At 47.7% G+C, this 18,426-nt stretch overlaps 1 protein-coding gene across 10 annotated transcripts in view; it reads right to left on the bottom strand.

Moving 5' to 3' along the window:
- Tmcc1 (transmembrane and coiled-coil domain family 1) overlaps nucleotides 1–18,426 on the bottom strand; it is a 164,303-nt gene that overhangs the window by 11,536 nt on the left and 134,341 nt on the right. For 9 of the 10 annotated variants that reach the window (XM_078033424.1, XM_078033428.1, XM_078033426.1 and 6 more), the window contains one exon: nucleotides 6,870–7,804. In XM_078033424.1, the coding sequence (XP_077889550.1) occupies nucleotides 6,870–7,804 (935 nt within the window). Of the gene's footprint in view, nucleotides 1–5,853; nucleotides 6,099–6,869; nucleotides 7,805–18,426 lie in introns of those variants that run through there. The other variant, XM_078033427.1, reaches the window with a different exon arrangement.

The raw sequence follows: 18,426 nt of genomic DNA, 5'->3' as shown, positions 1-18,426 counted from the left end.
TCTGCCCCTGTCCCTTGGTCACTGGCCGGCGGGCGGTCATCCTCTGTCTGATTCTAAAATGGAGACACCAGGTACCTTGGGAGTTCAGAGGAAGAACATCGCCATCTTTTATTAAATATTAACAACAAACCAAAAACGTAGGGGGGAAAAGAGAAGGGAAATAATTGTGTGCAGCCATCCACAAGAACTCCCCCTTCAGGATGAGACCCCTGTTCTCTGGACCTGCAAGGTGTGATGGGGTGGGCTGGCACATGCTGGTCAGGAATAAAACTAGCCCGAGATTACTAAGCTCATTTTTAGGATTTTTAGTCAGGGATCCTAATTCATCACGACCCAAATGAAGGAGACCTAAATATGGCCTGAGCTTAACTATTAGCAAACTAAAAAAGACTTATTAACATCTCACTTTTTAGAGAAAGTAGGTCATAGCGTATTTGGGCAGATGAGACCCATACTAAAAGCAAAACCTGACCCACTAAGGACGACACCATCCAGATTTGGTTGGAGGACAACAATCCACAGATGAATAGTGATCTTGCAAAAGTGTTCTGGTCACTGGATTGGTCAACCCAGCAGCAACCTTCCTTGATCAAAGATAGGCCAGGGCACTTCTGGGCTGAATTCCTGATGAATGAGAAAGTGGGTGAGGGCACCGCTGGGAACCAGCCAGCCTCTCCCGCAGGCCTGTCTGGGTGTGGCTCGGGGTCCGGTGCCACCCTGAGAGCCTCTGGTGCTTCCCTAGTTGGGCAACAGGTCACTGGGGCAGATGGCAGAAGCAACTTGTGGAGCAGGTACTGAGACAAACAGGAAGAACCAGGTCCCCGGCCGACACCCCCAGGTACCTCGGGAGCAGATTGCCGCTTCCTATCTACATGGAACCTTCTAGTAAGCACCCTGCCTTGGAGCTGCATCCCCAGCCCCAGATTTTGTATTTCCCCAGAAAACGAGGCACGGGAGGAGGCATTTGCTGAGCTCCTACTCTATTTTTCCACCCGTTTTCCGGTGCTGGGGATTGGATCCAGGGCTTCTTACACACCACACAGGATTCCATCCGACTAGCTCCAGCCCCTGCGCTCCTGCTCAAAGCCAGTACCTACGAGACGCTTCCATACATATGATCTCATTTAACAAGCTCCACAACCCTGTTCAACAATATCACCACCTTGTTGTTCACCGAGGCTCAGATGAATTACGGGACCCACTCAAGGCCACATGGGCTCAGGTGGTGTCAGAACCAGCAAGTCCGTTCAAGCCTGTCCAGCCCAATGAATTAGTGGGGGTCACAAATTTATCTTCTCCCTCCTCCCTCCTCTATTAGCTCTTTGGTGGCTAAGTTGGGAAGAGCTAACCCATACTATAGTAAACTTTTGCAAGATCATCATTCCTCTCTCTCTCTCTCTCTTTTTAACACAATGCCTTCATTTTTATGTGGTGCTGAGTATTGAACCCGGGTCCCTCCCGCGGTAGGCGAGTGCTCTACCGCTGAGCCACGATCCCAGCCCTACAAGTCTCTTTACAGGAGGTCCTACCCTGCAAAAGAACGTCTCCCTTATTTAGTTTTAGAGACACAGTCTCCTTAAGATGCCCAGGCTGGCCTTGAATTTGTGATCCTCCTGCTGCCTTGACCTCCTGAGTGGCTGGGATTACAGGTGTGTCCCCCACACACACGACAAGTGCATCTCTTAGGGAATTTTTTCAATATTTCATATTCTGTTTCTATTTCTAAATTATTGCCTAAATCTAGCCTACAACATAGTCTTTACTGACTCTCAGATCCATTTTCAGTTGACAGGCACTAACACTCTCAATAAGAGGGGCTAAAATAGCCATGTAACTACATCTCTCTGGTTTGCGTCCCATGATGCCAAAGTCACGTAAAATCACGTTTGACCACACTCCTCTCTTGCGTCCAACTCCTCTGGCCAGTGCTTGGCTAGGCTAGCACGGTCCCCACCTGTTCTACTGTGTGAGATGACCGCTCGTGGCGACTGCTTTCTTCCAAAGTTTTGCTTTTGTGACTCAGAGCAGTTTAAAATATCCCTGGGCGGAATACAAACACTCTCAGAAGCCGATTTCCAAGGAACAACAATCCCCTTAAAACACAAGCTTCCACAGTGACGCTGCTGCTCGTGAGCACTGGGAGGGTTTGCAGCCCGACTGTCCACGGCACTGCCCCGGATGGCAGGAACCACGGATCCCCTCAGGAAAGCCCTGGCGTCCCCCAGATCTTATTTTTAGTGCATTTCCCACGGCTGACCCTTTCCTTCGGGGACTCTATTAGTTACGCCACACCCCTGCGGGAACACACCTGGTCCTTGGATTTTAGCAGCAAATTAAGTACACGTGAAGCAGTGTCACGGTGTGACCCAGAGAGTCACTTTCTGTTCCTGGGTGTCAGTGTACTCGTCTTAAATTAGATTAAAATAGATATTTGAAGTCCCTTTCACCTCTGGAGGACTACAAACCCAGATGCCACTAATCAGCATGAGACAGCGCTTCACGGGGACGAAGGGACTGGCTGGACGGGAACAACCTGAAGTCAGCACGGACCTCATCACCCCAAACCTCGTCTCCCACCTCTGTCCAGTGTGCGCTCTCTCGCGTCTGTGAGAGCCAGAGCAAAGCTCGCAGACTAGGAGCCTGGCCCTGGCCAGAAGGGCTGAGGTGGTCTCAGGCCCAGCTCTGCTATGACGGCTTCCTGGCCTAAGTGTAGTCAGTCCTGGCACAAATTATGTGGGGAGACCACACACGCATGCACGCACATGCACGCGGTCCTCCACAGGCCTCGATGCTTCCGAGTACTCGAGAGTGAAGCAGATGGTCTTGGCAGTCATCTTGCCTGGTGCTACAGTGACGTACAGAGTAATGGAGGCACCCTGAGAGAGGGGCATTCCTGAGGAAGGATGTGGAAAACGGGAGTGGTGACTGCAGTAGGCATTTCTTTCTTCTTCTTCTTCTTCTGTGGCTGGGGATGGAGCTCAGGGCCCTCTGCGCATCAGGCAGCTGCTCTTCCTGAGCTATGTCCCAGCCCTGCGGGGGGTGGTGCTTTCCGATCCCCTGCACGGCTACGCTGCTTGAAAACCTTCTGGGAGCCTGCACACTTCACAGAATTTTAAGGAATATGTTTAAAACAGCGACTCAACTTTGAGTCAACACACATTTGACCTGGGAGAGACCAATACCCACGGCCCATGCAATGGGTGCTTCTGAGAACGAGGTGAGTCTTTCAACTACACAGAGTTCAGGGTTGAGCCCGAAACAACACCTGTCCTGCACTAGAAAGAGCACTGCAGTCAGAGTCAGGAAAAACTGCGCTTAAAGTGCGGCTTCACTACTCACTACCAGGTGGCCCATGGCTGATGTTGGCCTGAAGTTTCTCGTCTGAACTGGAGACAGGACGATGCACACCAGGACTGTTGTGAGGATGGACCTTTGCGTCTAAAGCCTCCAGGCCAGAGAGGTGGCCATGCCTGTAGTCCTGGGGACTTGGGAGCCTGAGGCAGGAGGATCCCAAGTTCGAGGCCAGCCTGGGCACCTGAATCAGGCCCTCAGCAACCTAACGAGACTGTGTCTCAAGAGAAAACATAACAAGGGCTGAAGATTTAGTTCAGTGCACCTCAGAGCACCCAAGGGTTTAAAACCAAACCAAAAAACCAGTATCTGGCATCATGCAGACCCGGGGGTTTGGTAATGTTATTAGTGACACTGTCACCACTGCTCTCACCAAACAACGAGCAGCAACACTGTGCATGGCCTCCCTTGTCAACTCAGATATTAGTTTTAAATTTTTTTTTGTAGTTGTAGATGGACAGCATGCCTTTATTTTATTTATTTATTTTTATGTGGTGCTGAGGATGGACCCCAGTACCTCATACATGCTAGGCAAGCGGTCTGCCACTGAGCTACAGCCCCAGTCCCAGATATTAGTTACGTACAAAACAAACAAACAAAAAACCCCCAACCAACCAACCAACCAAAAAAACAAACAAAGAAATAAACAAAAAAACCTACAGCATAGAAAGAAGCTTTTAAATGGCTCTATGGGCTAGGGATGTAACTTAGTGGGAGAGGATGTAGCCTGCCAGAGACCCAAATTCCAGGCCCAGCACTGCAAAAAAAAAAAAAAAAAAAAAAAAAAAAAAAAAAAAAAGGCAAAGAAATCTGGAGTATCTACATGGCCAAATGTGCATCCAATGGTCTTGGTCACACAAGAGTCCACTAAGTTTACCCTTAGTCTACCTCCTCGCTAGACAAAAGGAGAGCATGCGACAGAGCAGTCACAGGGCCAGTAGGCTGGAGCAAAGCCCTAGCTTTGATCCCCAGCACTCAGGGAAGAGGAAAAAATAAGAGAGAGACAGACACACACACACACACACACACACACACACACACACACACACACACACACACACACACACACGCGCGCGCACCCCCCACACTCACGGGGCCCGAGGAGGGAGGAGGAATTGCTGCAGACAGCCAAGAGTGAAGGAGAAATGGGAAGGGGAAGACACAAACTGTCAAAGTTGACGGATGAACTCAGAAGCCTAGGGTCATGTCTCATCTTCTGCAGACAAAGCCCACTAGCTCCGAGTGAGTCCCTCTGGGCAGGAAGCTGCTGTTCTAAGCTATTTTCATTGAGTTAGGTTCAGTGTATTTTGTCAAAAGGAGGCAGAGAGACTCTCCAAGAGCCTAAAATGTGGAAAGTTTTGGTGCTTAAAATAGGTTTCAGTGTGTGTGTGTGGGGAGAGGATCTCACTTATGTGAAACTACTCAAAGACCAACAAAGTTAGCAAATATATTCACTGTCAGAGACACTGAACAAACAAACAAATAAATCTAGTAATAATAAAAAAAGACACATGGGGCTGGGGTTGTGGATCAGTGGTGGAGCCTCACCTAGCATGTGCAAGGCACTGGGTTCGATCCTCAGCACCACATAAATACATAAAAATCAATAAATTAAATAAAGGTATTGTGTCCAACTACAACTAAAGAAAATTAAAAACAAAATAAAAGAGTCATTTACCTTCTACAGAGAACCCAAAGTGCAATGCAGTAAAAGCACTGCTCACACCTCCCACGTGAGGTGACAACGAGGAGCTCAAGTGCTGTTCTTGTCTGATTTATTTTAAATGGATACAAGCTAGTCCCTGGGAAACGTGGGGTATTTCCTCTGATTCTGTGACCCACATGGGATTTGAAGACAACAAGCTCTAGATGAATCGGAGGAGTCGGAACACTGCAATGTTTTGCTCTCCATTCAGAACAGGAGTGAAAGCAGGCAGTGTTTGTTAAGCCAATGGCCGAGCAATGCCAGGCAGAGGCTGGGTGGCAGCAGTTCCTGGCTGACATCATGAACGCCGTGGGTCAGGTGTTGAGCAACGTGTCTCACATAATTTCATTTAAATGTCACAATAATCTTGCGCAGGATCGTTGTTATTATTTCTATGTTAGAGATGAGGAAACCAAGACTTAGAGATGTTAGGAAACTTGCTGGTTTTCAGAGTTAGTAAGCAACCAGACTGGACCTGAACCTGGGACTTGGGTCCGAGTGTTCCAGAGTCCCGCCAAGCACTGGGATTGCTCACTACTTTACACATAAGTCCTCAGTGTATAAAGCACATGTGAAGCACTAAAATGAAAATAGCAACCTGTGCTCATGTTTAGAACTTTCTTTCCTCTACACACTTTTCTTCTCCCTTGAAGCCTTAAGTTGGAATTGAAGAAGAGTACAGCAGAGAGGCAGGGTTGACGCACTGTTACCATCTGAAAGAGCTTGTGGCTTTCACTCTCAGGGCCACTGACACAAGCCAACAATTTATTTCAGGCCCAAAGATTGTTTCATAAAAGTAAACTTTCAAAAACATCACTTTTATTTTTAAGAGGTGAAAGGGACCCTCAGAGATGGCTTGTTGAACCTCTGCTTTTATAGCAGAAGTACTCAGGGTTCCTTGAGTTAGTCCCCGTCACAGACCAAAACCCAGGTCCTTGGCTGAGCTGCAGGTCTGTGGCTCCCCCAAGGCCGGTCCTCAGCCTGCATCATGAGGTGGCCTGGGAGGATCTGAATGAGGACTCTGGGGGGACATTCTTTCTTTCTGCATGTGAAGAAAAGAAGGGAAAAGGACAGACACTTGCAGAAGCTGAGAGTCACCTAATAGAAATACTTAGTAGAATATAAAGCCCCCAAACATGCCTCGCTTGAGGCACAGCTCAGTGGCAGCATGTGTGGCTCCCAGGAGACCCTGGGACCAGTCCCCGGCCTGGTGGTGGGGCCATGGGGAAGAAACAGGCTTCTACCTTTGGCACCGATGATGCCTCAAGGCGTTCAGTCCTTTGGGACGCCCCACTGTGGAGCCACTGCATGTCTAAGTCTCCTCCCCTTCAAACATCTGCCAATTCATAATAGAAGCCACAGAAACCTATCTGGTCTGTTTTCAGTGTGATCTTTCTAACCAATTGCCCAGCTAATGTGCAAGGCCAAACACCCACAGGGTTCTCTGGTGGCTTGTACTTTGGTCCTGGAGTTCTGTCAACTAAGAGCTTTTGAATTCAATGGAGCTTTGGGGACCCAGTGTGGTTCTAGGATAGCAAGTAAACAGATGGACTGCCCCGGGGAGCGTGGGCTGCACTCTGAAGTCTTAAACAGGAATGGAAGACTGTGGCTCTGTCACCTGGCTGAGCGCTTCATCAGCGTGTGATCTGGGGACTCACTGACCCGCACTGGCTCTGTTTCACTGGCTGCGAAACCTGAACCTAATTCAGATGTCATACGACACACCTAACTGCTCTGGGCACTCTAGAGGAAGACAAAGCAAGGGCAGGGGCCACCCCCAAACAATTTAGGATTTTAATGTCCCACGACTCACCTATACCGTTCCTCCTGCAAGGTCTGCATTATTAGGGAATAGTCCCTCTGATAATGTTCCTTGAGGGTCTCAAAGGATTCCTCCAGTCTGGCCTGGGTATCCCGGATCTCCTGGATCTCGTGGAGTAGTGCATCAAATCCTGAGCTCTGCATGTCCAAGGTATTGGTTTTGGAGCTGGAAGCTCCTACAGCGAGGCCCCCCGTGGTGCTGTTGGCTCCCACTGAGCCTGAAGTGGCACTAGAACAATCTTCCTCGCTACCATATTTTGGGCTTGACTGGAAGTTCGAAATCACCCCCAGAGCCTTCCCCGCCTCGTCCACCTGCCCTTCCTCTAAAGAGTCCTTCAGGTTGGGGATGTTGTCGGCACTGCCAAATTTGTTCCGAATCAGCGACGCGATCTCCCTGGGTTTCGAGACCACGGCTCCTGCTGCCGAGTGGGTGGCCTGGGAGAAGCTGGACAATCCCCCTTTGACGCTGTCCACCACACCTTCGCTGAAGCCCGTCACCTTTGCTCCCACGTCCTTCAGACCCTGGTGCATGTCCCTGAAGACATCCTTGGGCTGCCGGGGGATCCCATTCTGCTCCACTTCCCGGAGCTTCCGGTGGTAGTGCTCGAGCTTCTTCTGCAGCTGGAGGATGGTCTGGGCGGACTTCTGGTTCTTCTTCTCGAAGACCTGCTTGATGCGGGCCGCCTGCTGCTTGTCGGCGCTGTTGGCCAACTTCAGGTACTCGGCCACGTTGTCGTCCCGGGCCGTCTGCGCGATCTTGATCTGCTCCGTGAGCTTCAGGATCTTCTGCTGCAGGTGAGCGATGGCAGCCTTCGTGCGCTGAGGGTCTGGAATGCCATCCACAGAGTCTGGGTGGATGCTGCCATCGGCGCTGGAGGCCACCGCACTGGACGTCTGCGCGAGGCTGCTTACTTCCAACCGCTCGATCTGCACACAAAAGCAAGAGGTGCACGTTAGAAGGAGCCCGAGAGGACCACCGGGCCAGGATGAATGGCCCAAAGCGTGCTGAAGCTTCACCGGCTCTCAGCTCCCAGCACAGAGAGCCAACCCATGCCCTCAGCAGCCTGCCCTGCTCCTGGGTACTGCCACACTCCGCTCAGCCACACAGACACAGTCTAGGAAAAAAAGACCTGCGCAGGCTGTAAACTGGGAGTATTTTTTTTTTGCTAGAGAATGCATCACAGTCTCTTTAAATAGCAAAGCTCCCTAAGTGGGTTAAGGCATGAATTAACTCACATTCTGTATGCAGAGTTTTGTTCAGAAGCACATTAGTGTACGACAGGGTACATCTGCTTTTCAACTTAATGGTAGGAAAACCACTGCAGCGTTTACACATCACTGTCACTCTGACCCATGCTTACACACTAGGGCTACTTGAAAATGCTGGAAACAACGGGTGTGTTAGGGCTGGGAAGGCAGGTCAGCAGAAGAGAACTGGCCCAGTGGGCAGAGCCCTGGGTTCCATCCCCAGCACGGCCTGGAGTGGGGTAGCATGGTGTATATATATAAATATTAAACTTTTTAATTATAATGTCTTCTTCTTTTTCTTATTTCCTCCCAGCAGTGGGGGAAGTGAACCCAGAGCCTTGCATATACTAGGCGCACACTCTGTCACTGAGCTACATTCCCACTCCTTTTTATTTTGTACTTCTAAACTTTATTTCATGGTACAGGGGGTTTAACCCAGGGCTGTTCTACCACTGCGCTACATTCTTAGCCCCCCTTTATATTTTTATTTTGAGACAGGGTCTTGCTAAATTGCTGAGGTGGTCTTGATTTGCAATCCTCCTGCTTCAGCCTCCTGGGGGCTGGGATTATAGGCGTGGGCTGCCAGCTTCCCGTGTCTTGGTGTCTTTTTATCTATGTCATGTTGAGGGTGAGGAGATCATTTTCGACTCCAATGAGGACATTGAATTGGTAGCTAGAGGCGAGCAGAGGTGAAGAGGAAGGCTCTGCTGAAAGTGGCAAAGGTGACTGTTACCAAATCACAAGTGCTGGGGATGAACCTGGTCACAATAACAGGAACGCCCAGGGACTGGGGCAGAAAGAGGTAAGGAGTCAACAGATCAAGGACTAAGGTCAGGTCTTCTGAAACTCACATTATTAAAGCTTTAGCTAGTCAAAGTTTTTGTTAGGCAGGTGCTCCAAGGCTCACCCTCTATCCTTTCTTGTATGGGTGAGAACCACTCAAAGGAACTCAAGGATAAAAAAAATTACCCCAAACTGCTCAGATTAAAAACTCAAGGCTAGTGCTCAGTGGTAAAGTGCTCCTGGATTCAATCCCTAGTCAAAAAAAAAAAAAAAAAAAAAAAAAAGTGTCCCAGCGCGTGGCTTGTGGTGGTGGATTAGAGCAGGGCACAAAGGAAAAGGCCTTAGAATCTGCTCTCTGCTGAGCACCGACAGAGTGAATAATGAAACCACCATCTCAAGGTGATGAACATTAACGGAACACATCAAATTACACATTCACCATCGTGGAGACAGACTAACATCATATCCTTTTTCTCTGGTTCCCATTAAAAATCTGCCTTTGCAGCAATCTGCTAGAAATAACTGCACAGAGGTTCCCCTGCTATACTGTCAGGATAATCATACACAAAATCCAAACACTCACAAAATGTCAACAATTCAGCCTAGAGAGGCATCCTCTTTTTTTTTGTGGTACCAGGAGCTGAACTCAGAGATGCTTACCACGAAGCCCCATCCCCAGCCCTTTTCTGTGTTTTATTGAGACGGGGTCTCACTGAGTTGCTGAACCTGCCACAGTTGGGAGGGGACACTGAGTAACCCGTGGCTCCTGGCTCCAGGTTCCTTATGGCGGGTTAGCTTCCCTTGGCAGCGAGCACCTTGTGTGCTGCAGGCTGTGCGAGGGAGGTCACCTGCGGCTTCCAGCAGCCCAAGTAGGACAGGGTCACACTAAAGACAGCCCAGTTGGTTTCCTTAGTTACTTTGTGGAGATTCCACATCTGCAATTTAATTATTTCATGTAAAATGGGCTCACTTTTAACAAGCAATTAGTTTATTAAAAGTTATTGTGATGGCTTGTATGCTCTATTTTTCTCTTAAGGTTCTCTGACACTGCAGCAAATGTTAATTCACATGTTGTGTGATTATTAAAGTAGCAGTGGTCCCGTCTGGAGCGTGCACTTCCTCCTTAAGGACCTGGTTCAGAAAGGGAAGTGCCTGCCTCTTGTGCCTGGGCTCGGGCTTCCCTCCTGCTCTGTGCCCACTCTTCCCCGTCTCCCTCTCACCCTCCCTTTCCTACCACTCCTACACCACTTCTCCACTTCTCCTCCTCTTCAAAACTAGAACCTGCCACACGCTCCAGATGGGAACAATGGTTCCGACTTAGTTTTGAGTGAAAGTCATCAAATGAAAAGTCTTTTTTTTTTTTTTTAAATGGCGTCTGTAGGCACACTGGGTTGTCCACGTACAACAAGCAAAATTCGATCGCTAACGCACTCCAACCTGACAATGAAGTTGTAAATGTGAAAAGCAAAATTAAAAACATTTCAAAGCCTGTACTCAAAAGAAGGGAGGAGTGTGTGTGTGTGTGTGTGTGTGCATATTGGTTGGTAGAAGTGGAACCCAGGGCCTTACTCATTAGGCAAGGGCTCTACTTCTGACATTCAGTCCCAGGATTTTCTTAAAAATATATGAAAAGTCACAAATCTGAAAAGGAGGTGACTGAGCGGGCTCCTTGAGGCGTGGCAGTGATGCACGCGTGGACTTTGGCATGAAGCGCACAGGTTCAAATCCTGACATCACCACTAGCTGCACAACTGGGTAAGTCGCTTGACCTCTGAACCCATTCCAGCTGTAAGTGGAGACAATGCTGGCTTCAGAAGACGTGTGAAGAGGAGATGAGTTGATAAACAGCAAAGTGTCAGAACTGTCCGTGCGCAGAGCACATTACATTGCTATTTTTGTAACGTGTGAGTATTCTTTTTAAAGATTCACATATAGACTCCCTTCCCAGCTCTCTCTGACTTCAGGCAGAACAAGGCAGATACAGGTTCTACCAGGAGCCCCGTCACTCAGCCCTACCCTGGGAGCAGGACAGTCCCCTGTGCACACAGCGCTGTGGCCCGCACCTGGCTGGCTGGCCGAACCCTCCCCAGCCTGCAAGCCACACTGTTGCCTCTAATTTACAAACAACCTGACTGCCAAGTGCCTCCCACCTCCAGTGATTGCAGAGAAGGGGAGGACAGTGACAGTGCCCCCTACTCAAGTCTTTTCTGATGGTCTCCGGGGGAGTGCATCTCTGATTATCCTGTGTCCTAAGAGCGGCCACGGGACTCGGGCAGCCACCATTCTGCTCTGCGGCCGTAACCAGCACACAGTGTCGCCTCCTCTGCATTTTTGACTCTTACTGTCAAGAACTCATTTGCCAGACTTTAATGACCTATTAACCGGTATGAATGAACTGGTTACAGAATAAATTTAAAAAGACCCAAGAGAAATTTTAAGCAGCACATCCAGGGCACAGCAGAACCATTGCAGCTGCACACAGAGCGCCTCTCACTGCAGCCTGCTTCCGCTAGGTGGACAGAAGGGTCAGCACCACAGGGCCCAGATGGACGGTCATGGTCAAGGAAAGGCGGTGGAAGCAGCGCTGGCCACAGCCAAGGGTCTGGGCTCACACTGGGCCTTACCAGACCATGTGTCTCTCTGGTCCCCTGCTTGTTCTCTTGGAGCCCGTCTCCCATGTGTATGACAGGTCCACGATCTTTTCATGAGATATTAAACATGTCCAATCAGGGGCTGGGGATGTGGCTCTGCAGGGAAGTGACTGCCTGGGAAGTAGCAGGTCCTGGGTTGGACCTCAGCCACCGCCAAAACAACACCAGCAGCAACAATGACGACAACAACAAAAATGGATCACGCCCGACACACTCAGTGCAGTCACAGGAGGGGACTGTCCAGGATCAGGTCCCTGCAAGAGGCCCAACAGACCAGGCTAGAAATCAAAATGGAGTCCCTCATGCTAAAGTTCCATGTCACCAGGCTGAGACTAAACTGCTGTTTGACTTTTCATCATGATTGGAGGTGACAACCCAATTTCCCAAACAGGTCACTTTCAATTGGCTTAAGAAGGAAGTTTCGGGGCTGGGGATGTGGCTCAAGCGGTAGCGCGCTCGCCTGGCATGCGTGCGGCCCGGGTTCGATCCTCAGCACCACAAACAAACAAAGATGTTGTGTCCGCCGAGAACTAAAGAATAAATGTTAAAATTATCTCTCTCTTAAAAAAAAAAAAAAAAGAAGAAGGAAGTTTCCAGGGCCAGGGCTGGGACTTAGCGGCAGAGCGCTTGCCAAGCATGCACAAGGCCCTGGGTTTGATCCTCAGCACCACACACAAAAAAAAACTTTAAAAATAAATAAATAAATAAATAAAGGTATTGTGTCCATCTACAACTAAAAATATATATATTAAAAAAAAGTTTCCTCTGCTTTAATCCTTGTACAAAAAAGGTAACCTAAACTAAGCTGATGTTAACAAATCAGTTATTTTTCTATTGCTCTGTCTTCCTGTCCCTGTTTTACAATGAAGTAACTTTGAATTGACCAACTCACTTTTTTTTGAAACATTTACTTGTTACTTGTGGGTGGATACAACGCCTTTACTTTATTTTTTATGTGCTGAGGATCAAGCCCAGTGTCTCCTGCAGGCTGGGCGAGTGCTCTTCCTCTGGGCCCCAGCCCCAGTCCTCACTTTTTGTTTTCTATTTCTTCAACTTTCTTCTGTCTGTCAAAACCTCTTCTGCTTAACTCACTGAAGCACTTATTCTAGTTTAGGGAATGAAGTGCTGTTTGATGACAGACCTGAAAATAAAGCCGGTTAAGATCATTAAACCACTGGTGTGGGGCACATGGGTGTGAGACTAGCTACTAAGGAGGCTGAGGCAGAAGGAGCAAGTTTGAGGCCAGCCTGGGCCACTTAGTGAGACCTGGCCTCAGTGGTCAAGCGCTTGCCTAGCATGCACTGGTTGAATCTGCAGGACCCAGGGGCAGGAAAAATATGATCACCAAACTAAGCTCTTGTAATGTTTTTGTCCTTTGACCACCCTCCCCCACCAACACACACACGAAAAACAAAGCTGACCTTCTTCTATCACTTAACCAGGCTGGCAGGTTCATGACCCAAAACCCAAGTACAGACTCATAACTATGAAAGATGAAGAAATCCCGACTTCACATCACTGTCCTCAATGGAAACCTGTGCTATCTACAGGATCTCAGCTCTTTTCAGAAATCTCATGTTCCACACACTAAATAATTCCTGAGACCAGTATCATCTCCACATACCTCTCGATGACCACCCTTCAGCAAGCTTCCTTTACAAGAAGAGCCTGAGACCCCCAAAGTGTGTGTCCCTCGAGACAGCATTCCACAGTCTCCCTTGTAGGCACCTCTGCTTTCCTATTACACATGTCCACGCCACTGACGGACGCGTCCTTACGTCATTTCTATAATGTTTTTCAAGGACCCCACTTGTCCTGAGTTGAGGTCCCCCTCTCTGGGAGATCTTGGATCTCCTCTGGTGACAGGATTACAGGCGTGCGCCACCACACCTGGCAGAATATCTGTCTTCCTCTTGGTCACTGTGTTCACCCGTCTCCACTGTTGCACTGTAGGGTGGCGTATCTGTCCCTGTCATTGATCAGAGCAATTTGCTGAGAACGTTCTCTTGTGTGCAATTGTGACTTGTAGTTTGCTGAGCTGGTACTGCACTGTGAACAGGCGGTGATCTCAAAAGGAGGGGATTACTAGAAAATAAAAGTGGACTAAGTTCTATTAGCCTCCAGACAGAAAGCTTTTCCCTAAACATTCCAGACTTTTCCACTTGAAGCAAAAAAAATCAAGATTCTGCTTAACGTCCAAAACCAGAGATTTATTCAATTGTCACAAAAACTTTCATTCACTTGATAAATAAATGTTGCGTAGACTGTGATGTTTCTTTTAAAAAAAATTTTTAAAGTCATAGGTGGACACAATATCTTTGTTTTATTTACTTATTTTTAATGTGGTGCTGAGATCAAACCCAGCGCCTCACACGTGCTGGGTGAGCGCTCTACTGCTGAGCCACAACCCCAGCCCCTGTAATGTTTCCTAAAAGATCCAGAAATCACTTTTTCACATTTTTATATAGAACTCTGGTCACAGGGAACCTTGCTGCATGGAGAAGTATCTGGGTCAACAGAGAAAAGTGGACCATGTAAGCCAGCAGGGCTCCTGCTAGACTCCCCTCCATCTAGGTTATGTGAGTGTTCTGGATAGAATTTCGCTTAGAAAAGGAGAAAATGAAACAAAGTTTCATTTTATGAAAATGACTTAATTATGTTTATGACTTAATTCCTAAAAGTTTCCAAAGGCAGTGATACACAAACAGTCCTGGTGACAACGACTCTGGTCACTTCTGAACGTGACACCACTACTGAGAGCCTCCCCAGCCCCTTTCTCTTCCCTACTAACAGCACTTTTCAGGTCCACCTTCCATAAAGAACAGAGTTTAGGATCATGTCATGGTGACACTGCATATGGGTGAAGAGCAGAGGGCACGTTCTTCTCCCCAGATTCCAGCTAGATCTGTGAGTTAGTTTTTAAAAACATTTAAGAAAGAATTTTTAGGGATTGAACCCAGAACCTCACACATAGTAGGTGCTCGACACAGAACTAGGTCCCCAACGCTTTTTTGTTTTATTTTGAGACAGGCTCTCGATAAGTCACCCTGACTGGCCTCCAACTCCTGATCCTCCAACGTCAGCCTCCTGAGTCACTGTGCAGGTGTGCACGTTCACACCTGGCTGGTGTGTTCGCTTTATAGCTAAAGATCTTATCACATGCCTTAGCCAAGTGACAAAGCAGCTGTGTGTGTGTGTGTGTGTGTGTAGGTGGAGGTGTGTGTGTGTGGTTTGTGGTGTGGTTCTTCTGAGGTGCTGCTGTCTGGCTCCCCCAGCCCTGTCCACGCAGTGCCTTGGTCAGGCGAGGGCATGGTCTCCTTTCCTCTTGTGGCTGATTCCTTGGTCAGCCCTCAAGGCTCAGTGAAGTGTAACTTCTTCCAGGAAAACCTTCCCTGACAACGTCCCTCTGCCAGGTGACCTCGCCTTCCCTTTATCTTCCCACATGCCTAGACACACATCTCCATCACTGTTTTGACCACATTATATTGAAACGGTTGCTTGGGTGTCTTGCCTCTATTTTGACTTGCGTTTCTGAGGACAGGGATTATGTCACATTCATCTTCGCCACCGTGAAGCTCGCACCACGCCTGGTATACAGAAGACCCCCAGTGAGTGTCTGTTTGGTATAAACACTTGTCGGTCCCCCCCTGCTCAACCTGGCCCTGCTAGACCTCACAGCTCACGCAGCACTCAGCCTGCATTCTGCAAGTGGTATCTAGTTTTTGCAAGAAAAAAAAAAATTTCCAATAAATGGTTCTTCCAAGGCTGCCAAGGAAAAATAACTGATTGGGTTGAATACCAGTTTAAATTATTAAAATCTTATCCAGTCCAATTCTTCCAACCCAAATGCAAAGTACCCATTAGAGCCAGGGCCAGCGCTGGGAACTGCCTTGTCACACGAGGGCAGGCTTCTGGGTGTGCGTGAAACAGGCTTCACCAAGGGCCAGCACTGCCGGGTGGACTTCAGGCTGCTGTCTGGACTTAATGGATCCATATAAGCCTGAGCACATGAACTTTCTCATTTGAAAAAAAAAAAAAATCCCCCTGTGTACAGGGTGTACGATAGGCAGGGAGACAGAAAACATATAAAATGATATTCTAGTACTTCTGCTAGTACTAGTGAGGATGTAGGCAGACAATACCACGTTAGTTTGCCAGGTGCTATTTTAAAGTACAGACTCTGAGCTAGGAAGAAACCTACTAGATCTTCCAGCTTAAAAATGTATCTTACAGATGACTAACAGACTTAAGTCTCTCCACGACAACTAATAGAAAAAGCAGGTGCATACTGAAGACGCGCACAGGAGCAGTGTTTCACCACACGGGCTGGGTGCGGTGGGGTTCATCAGCTGGCCTGTGCCACTAGAAGTATCCAGGAAGACTTCCTGCCTGCATGTTAAGAATGCCACAGGACACTAATGGAGAGCTGGAATGATGATCCAAGTTTCCTTCAAACCATAGAGTTTTAAACTTTTGTTTCAAAAGAATAGAGACACCCTGGCAACATTGTTAAAAAATCATTTTCACATTCAGATTGAAGTGTATGACTATTCTGAAGCACACGAATCTGTTAACCGAGGTTAAAACTAAAAATGATTTTCTGAAGTCAGGTGCAGTGGCACATTTTGTAATCCCAGCTACTCAAGAGGCTGAGAAAAGAGGATTTTAAATTTGAGGTTAGCCTGGGCAGCTTAGTAAGATCCTGTCTCAAAACAAAAATGTAAAAAAGGGTTGGAGACGTGGCAGTGGGAGAGCACTTGCTTAGGATGCACAAGGCCCTGGTTCAATCCCTAGCACCAAACCCCAAACCAACCCAACCTCCACCACCAACACAGAGCACTATGTGCTAACTAACAGGAGACGACACAAACAGGCTTTCACAGCACACACCAATCTAACTGCAAAACTGACACCCATGAGTGTCACCTATGTGTCACTGACATCAGTGAGTTAGTTACTTCTTGCTACAAGCATAGTACCTTTACAACTCAAAAGTCCTTAACCAAAAGATTTCTCAGTGTTACCTTGATGTTATTTACTTCAAGTAATTTTGATAAAACAAAACTCTAAAGTAATGACAAAATCTGAAAAAGGCCAAGTGCAATCTGATTTTTTTTGAACATTTGATATTCCAATGTATCATGAGAATCTAGAATGTAAGGTCCACACAGGGAGATACCTATGTGTTTTGTTCACTTTTGTTTAATAACTAAAACTGTGTGTGGCACTTAGTAGTTGCTCAAATATCAGTTGGAGACTCCCTGATATGGTTTCCAGGCTTCAATTCCCAACGCTCTAATGGCTACCCACATGCATCTCTTCCTGCTCCTCCTCTGACAAACCCAATCTGTGTGTCTCTGAGCATCTCCTTCTCCTCCCCCTAGCCCTCCAAAATGGGCTGGTCTTTTTTATTTTTTCCTTCCTGGTGTTGGATTTGGAACCTAGGGGCCCTCTACCACTAAGCCAACTCTTTGAGACAGAGTCTTGCTAAGTTGCTGAGGCTGGCCTTGAATTTGCAGTCCCTCCTGTGTCAGCCTCCCCTGTTACTGGGATCATAAGGGAGCACCACTTCCTATAAACCTGTTATAACCTTTTTCCCTTCAAATAACTGTAGGTAAAATCATGTTCCTGTCCTTTTCCCTTACCAAGCAGGTTTCAGGTCTGCTGGTTGCCCTTGTATAAACACTGCCTGTCAGTTCTCCTGCCCCCTATTCCAGGTCTCTTCCACCACGGTCACAGGACTACCTCAACTGCCTCCTTTTCCAGTCTGCCTAACGTCACAGTCTGTGAACGTTCCAAGGGTAGATTTCTCATTTTTTTTTTTTCTAACTTAGTGTCCCCAGTACCTAGTACATAGCTGTTAAGTAAACATCTGCTGAATGAACAGATTCTCAGTAATTTCCTCCATACAGGTGAAAATTGCATTTCCCAGTGTTACCTTGGCTTTTATGAGACTATCAATAACCTTCCAGTGTCTCTTACTTTGACATTCAATTATTTCCCTTAAAAAGCAAACCAAGAGGGGCTGGGGCTGGGGCTCAGCGGCAGAGCGCTTGCCTAGCATGTCTGAGGCACTGGGTTCATCCTCAGCAACACATAGGAATAAATAAAAAATAAAGGTATACCAACAACTTAAAAAAAAAAAAAAGGCAAACCAAGGTGATTTTGAGCCAGGGTCTTGCTAAATTGCTGAGGCTGGCCTTGAACTTGAGATCCTCTTCCTCCTCAGCCTCTAGAGTCGCTGGCACGACAGATATGTGCCACCATGCCCGGCCCCATCCATCCCCTTTGGGTGGGCGACGTGTTGCTACCCTGGATCTGAACTGCATACTGGACTTTATTCCAGGGACATCACTGAAGGTTTCCCACGGTAACAGTCAGGCTCCACTGGAATCTAAACTTACAGATCCAATAGGCTGCCTGATTATATCAAAATGTGCACGTCCAAAACCAGTCAACGTGATCCTTCTTCTAACTCTCACCTTATGTCAGGAAAAGCAATCCCTATTTATCAAGTTATACAAGTCAAAACCAAACCAAAGCCCAAAACATATTCTTGACATCTTCTGCATTCTACCCATGGCCTATCCAACAGCTAATTATCCCTTTTGCTCTCCAAATTCCTATCAATCTCTACGGCCACCTCCCTAAAGTGGTGGCATCCTCATGCTCTCTCTTCTGGCCACTCAGGTGGACTGGTCTACCTGCATTCACTTAGGTTCCCTCTGAAGCTGGAGGGGGAATCAGGGTCCTAAGTCACTCAGTGCTTGAACTCTTTTAGGAAGTGGCTTCCTACAAGGTTTAAAATAAAGAACAAGGATCTGAACAAGGTCTAGGAAACCCCACGTTTGGGCCCTGGATCTCTCT

Source organism: Ictidomys tridecemlineatus, chromosome 16, assembly GCF_052094955.1.
Source record: "Ictidomys tridecemlineatus isolate mIctTri1 chromosome 16, mIctTri1.hap1, whole genome shotgun sequence".
NCBI lineage: Eukaryota > Metazoa > Chordata > Mammalia > Rodentia > Sciuridae > Ictidomys > Ictidomys tridecemlineatus.
This window is presented reverse-complemented; position numbering and strand designations above follow the sequence as displayed.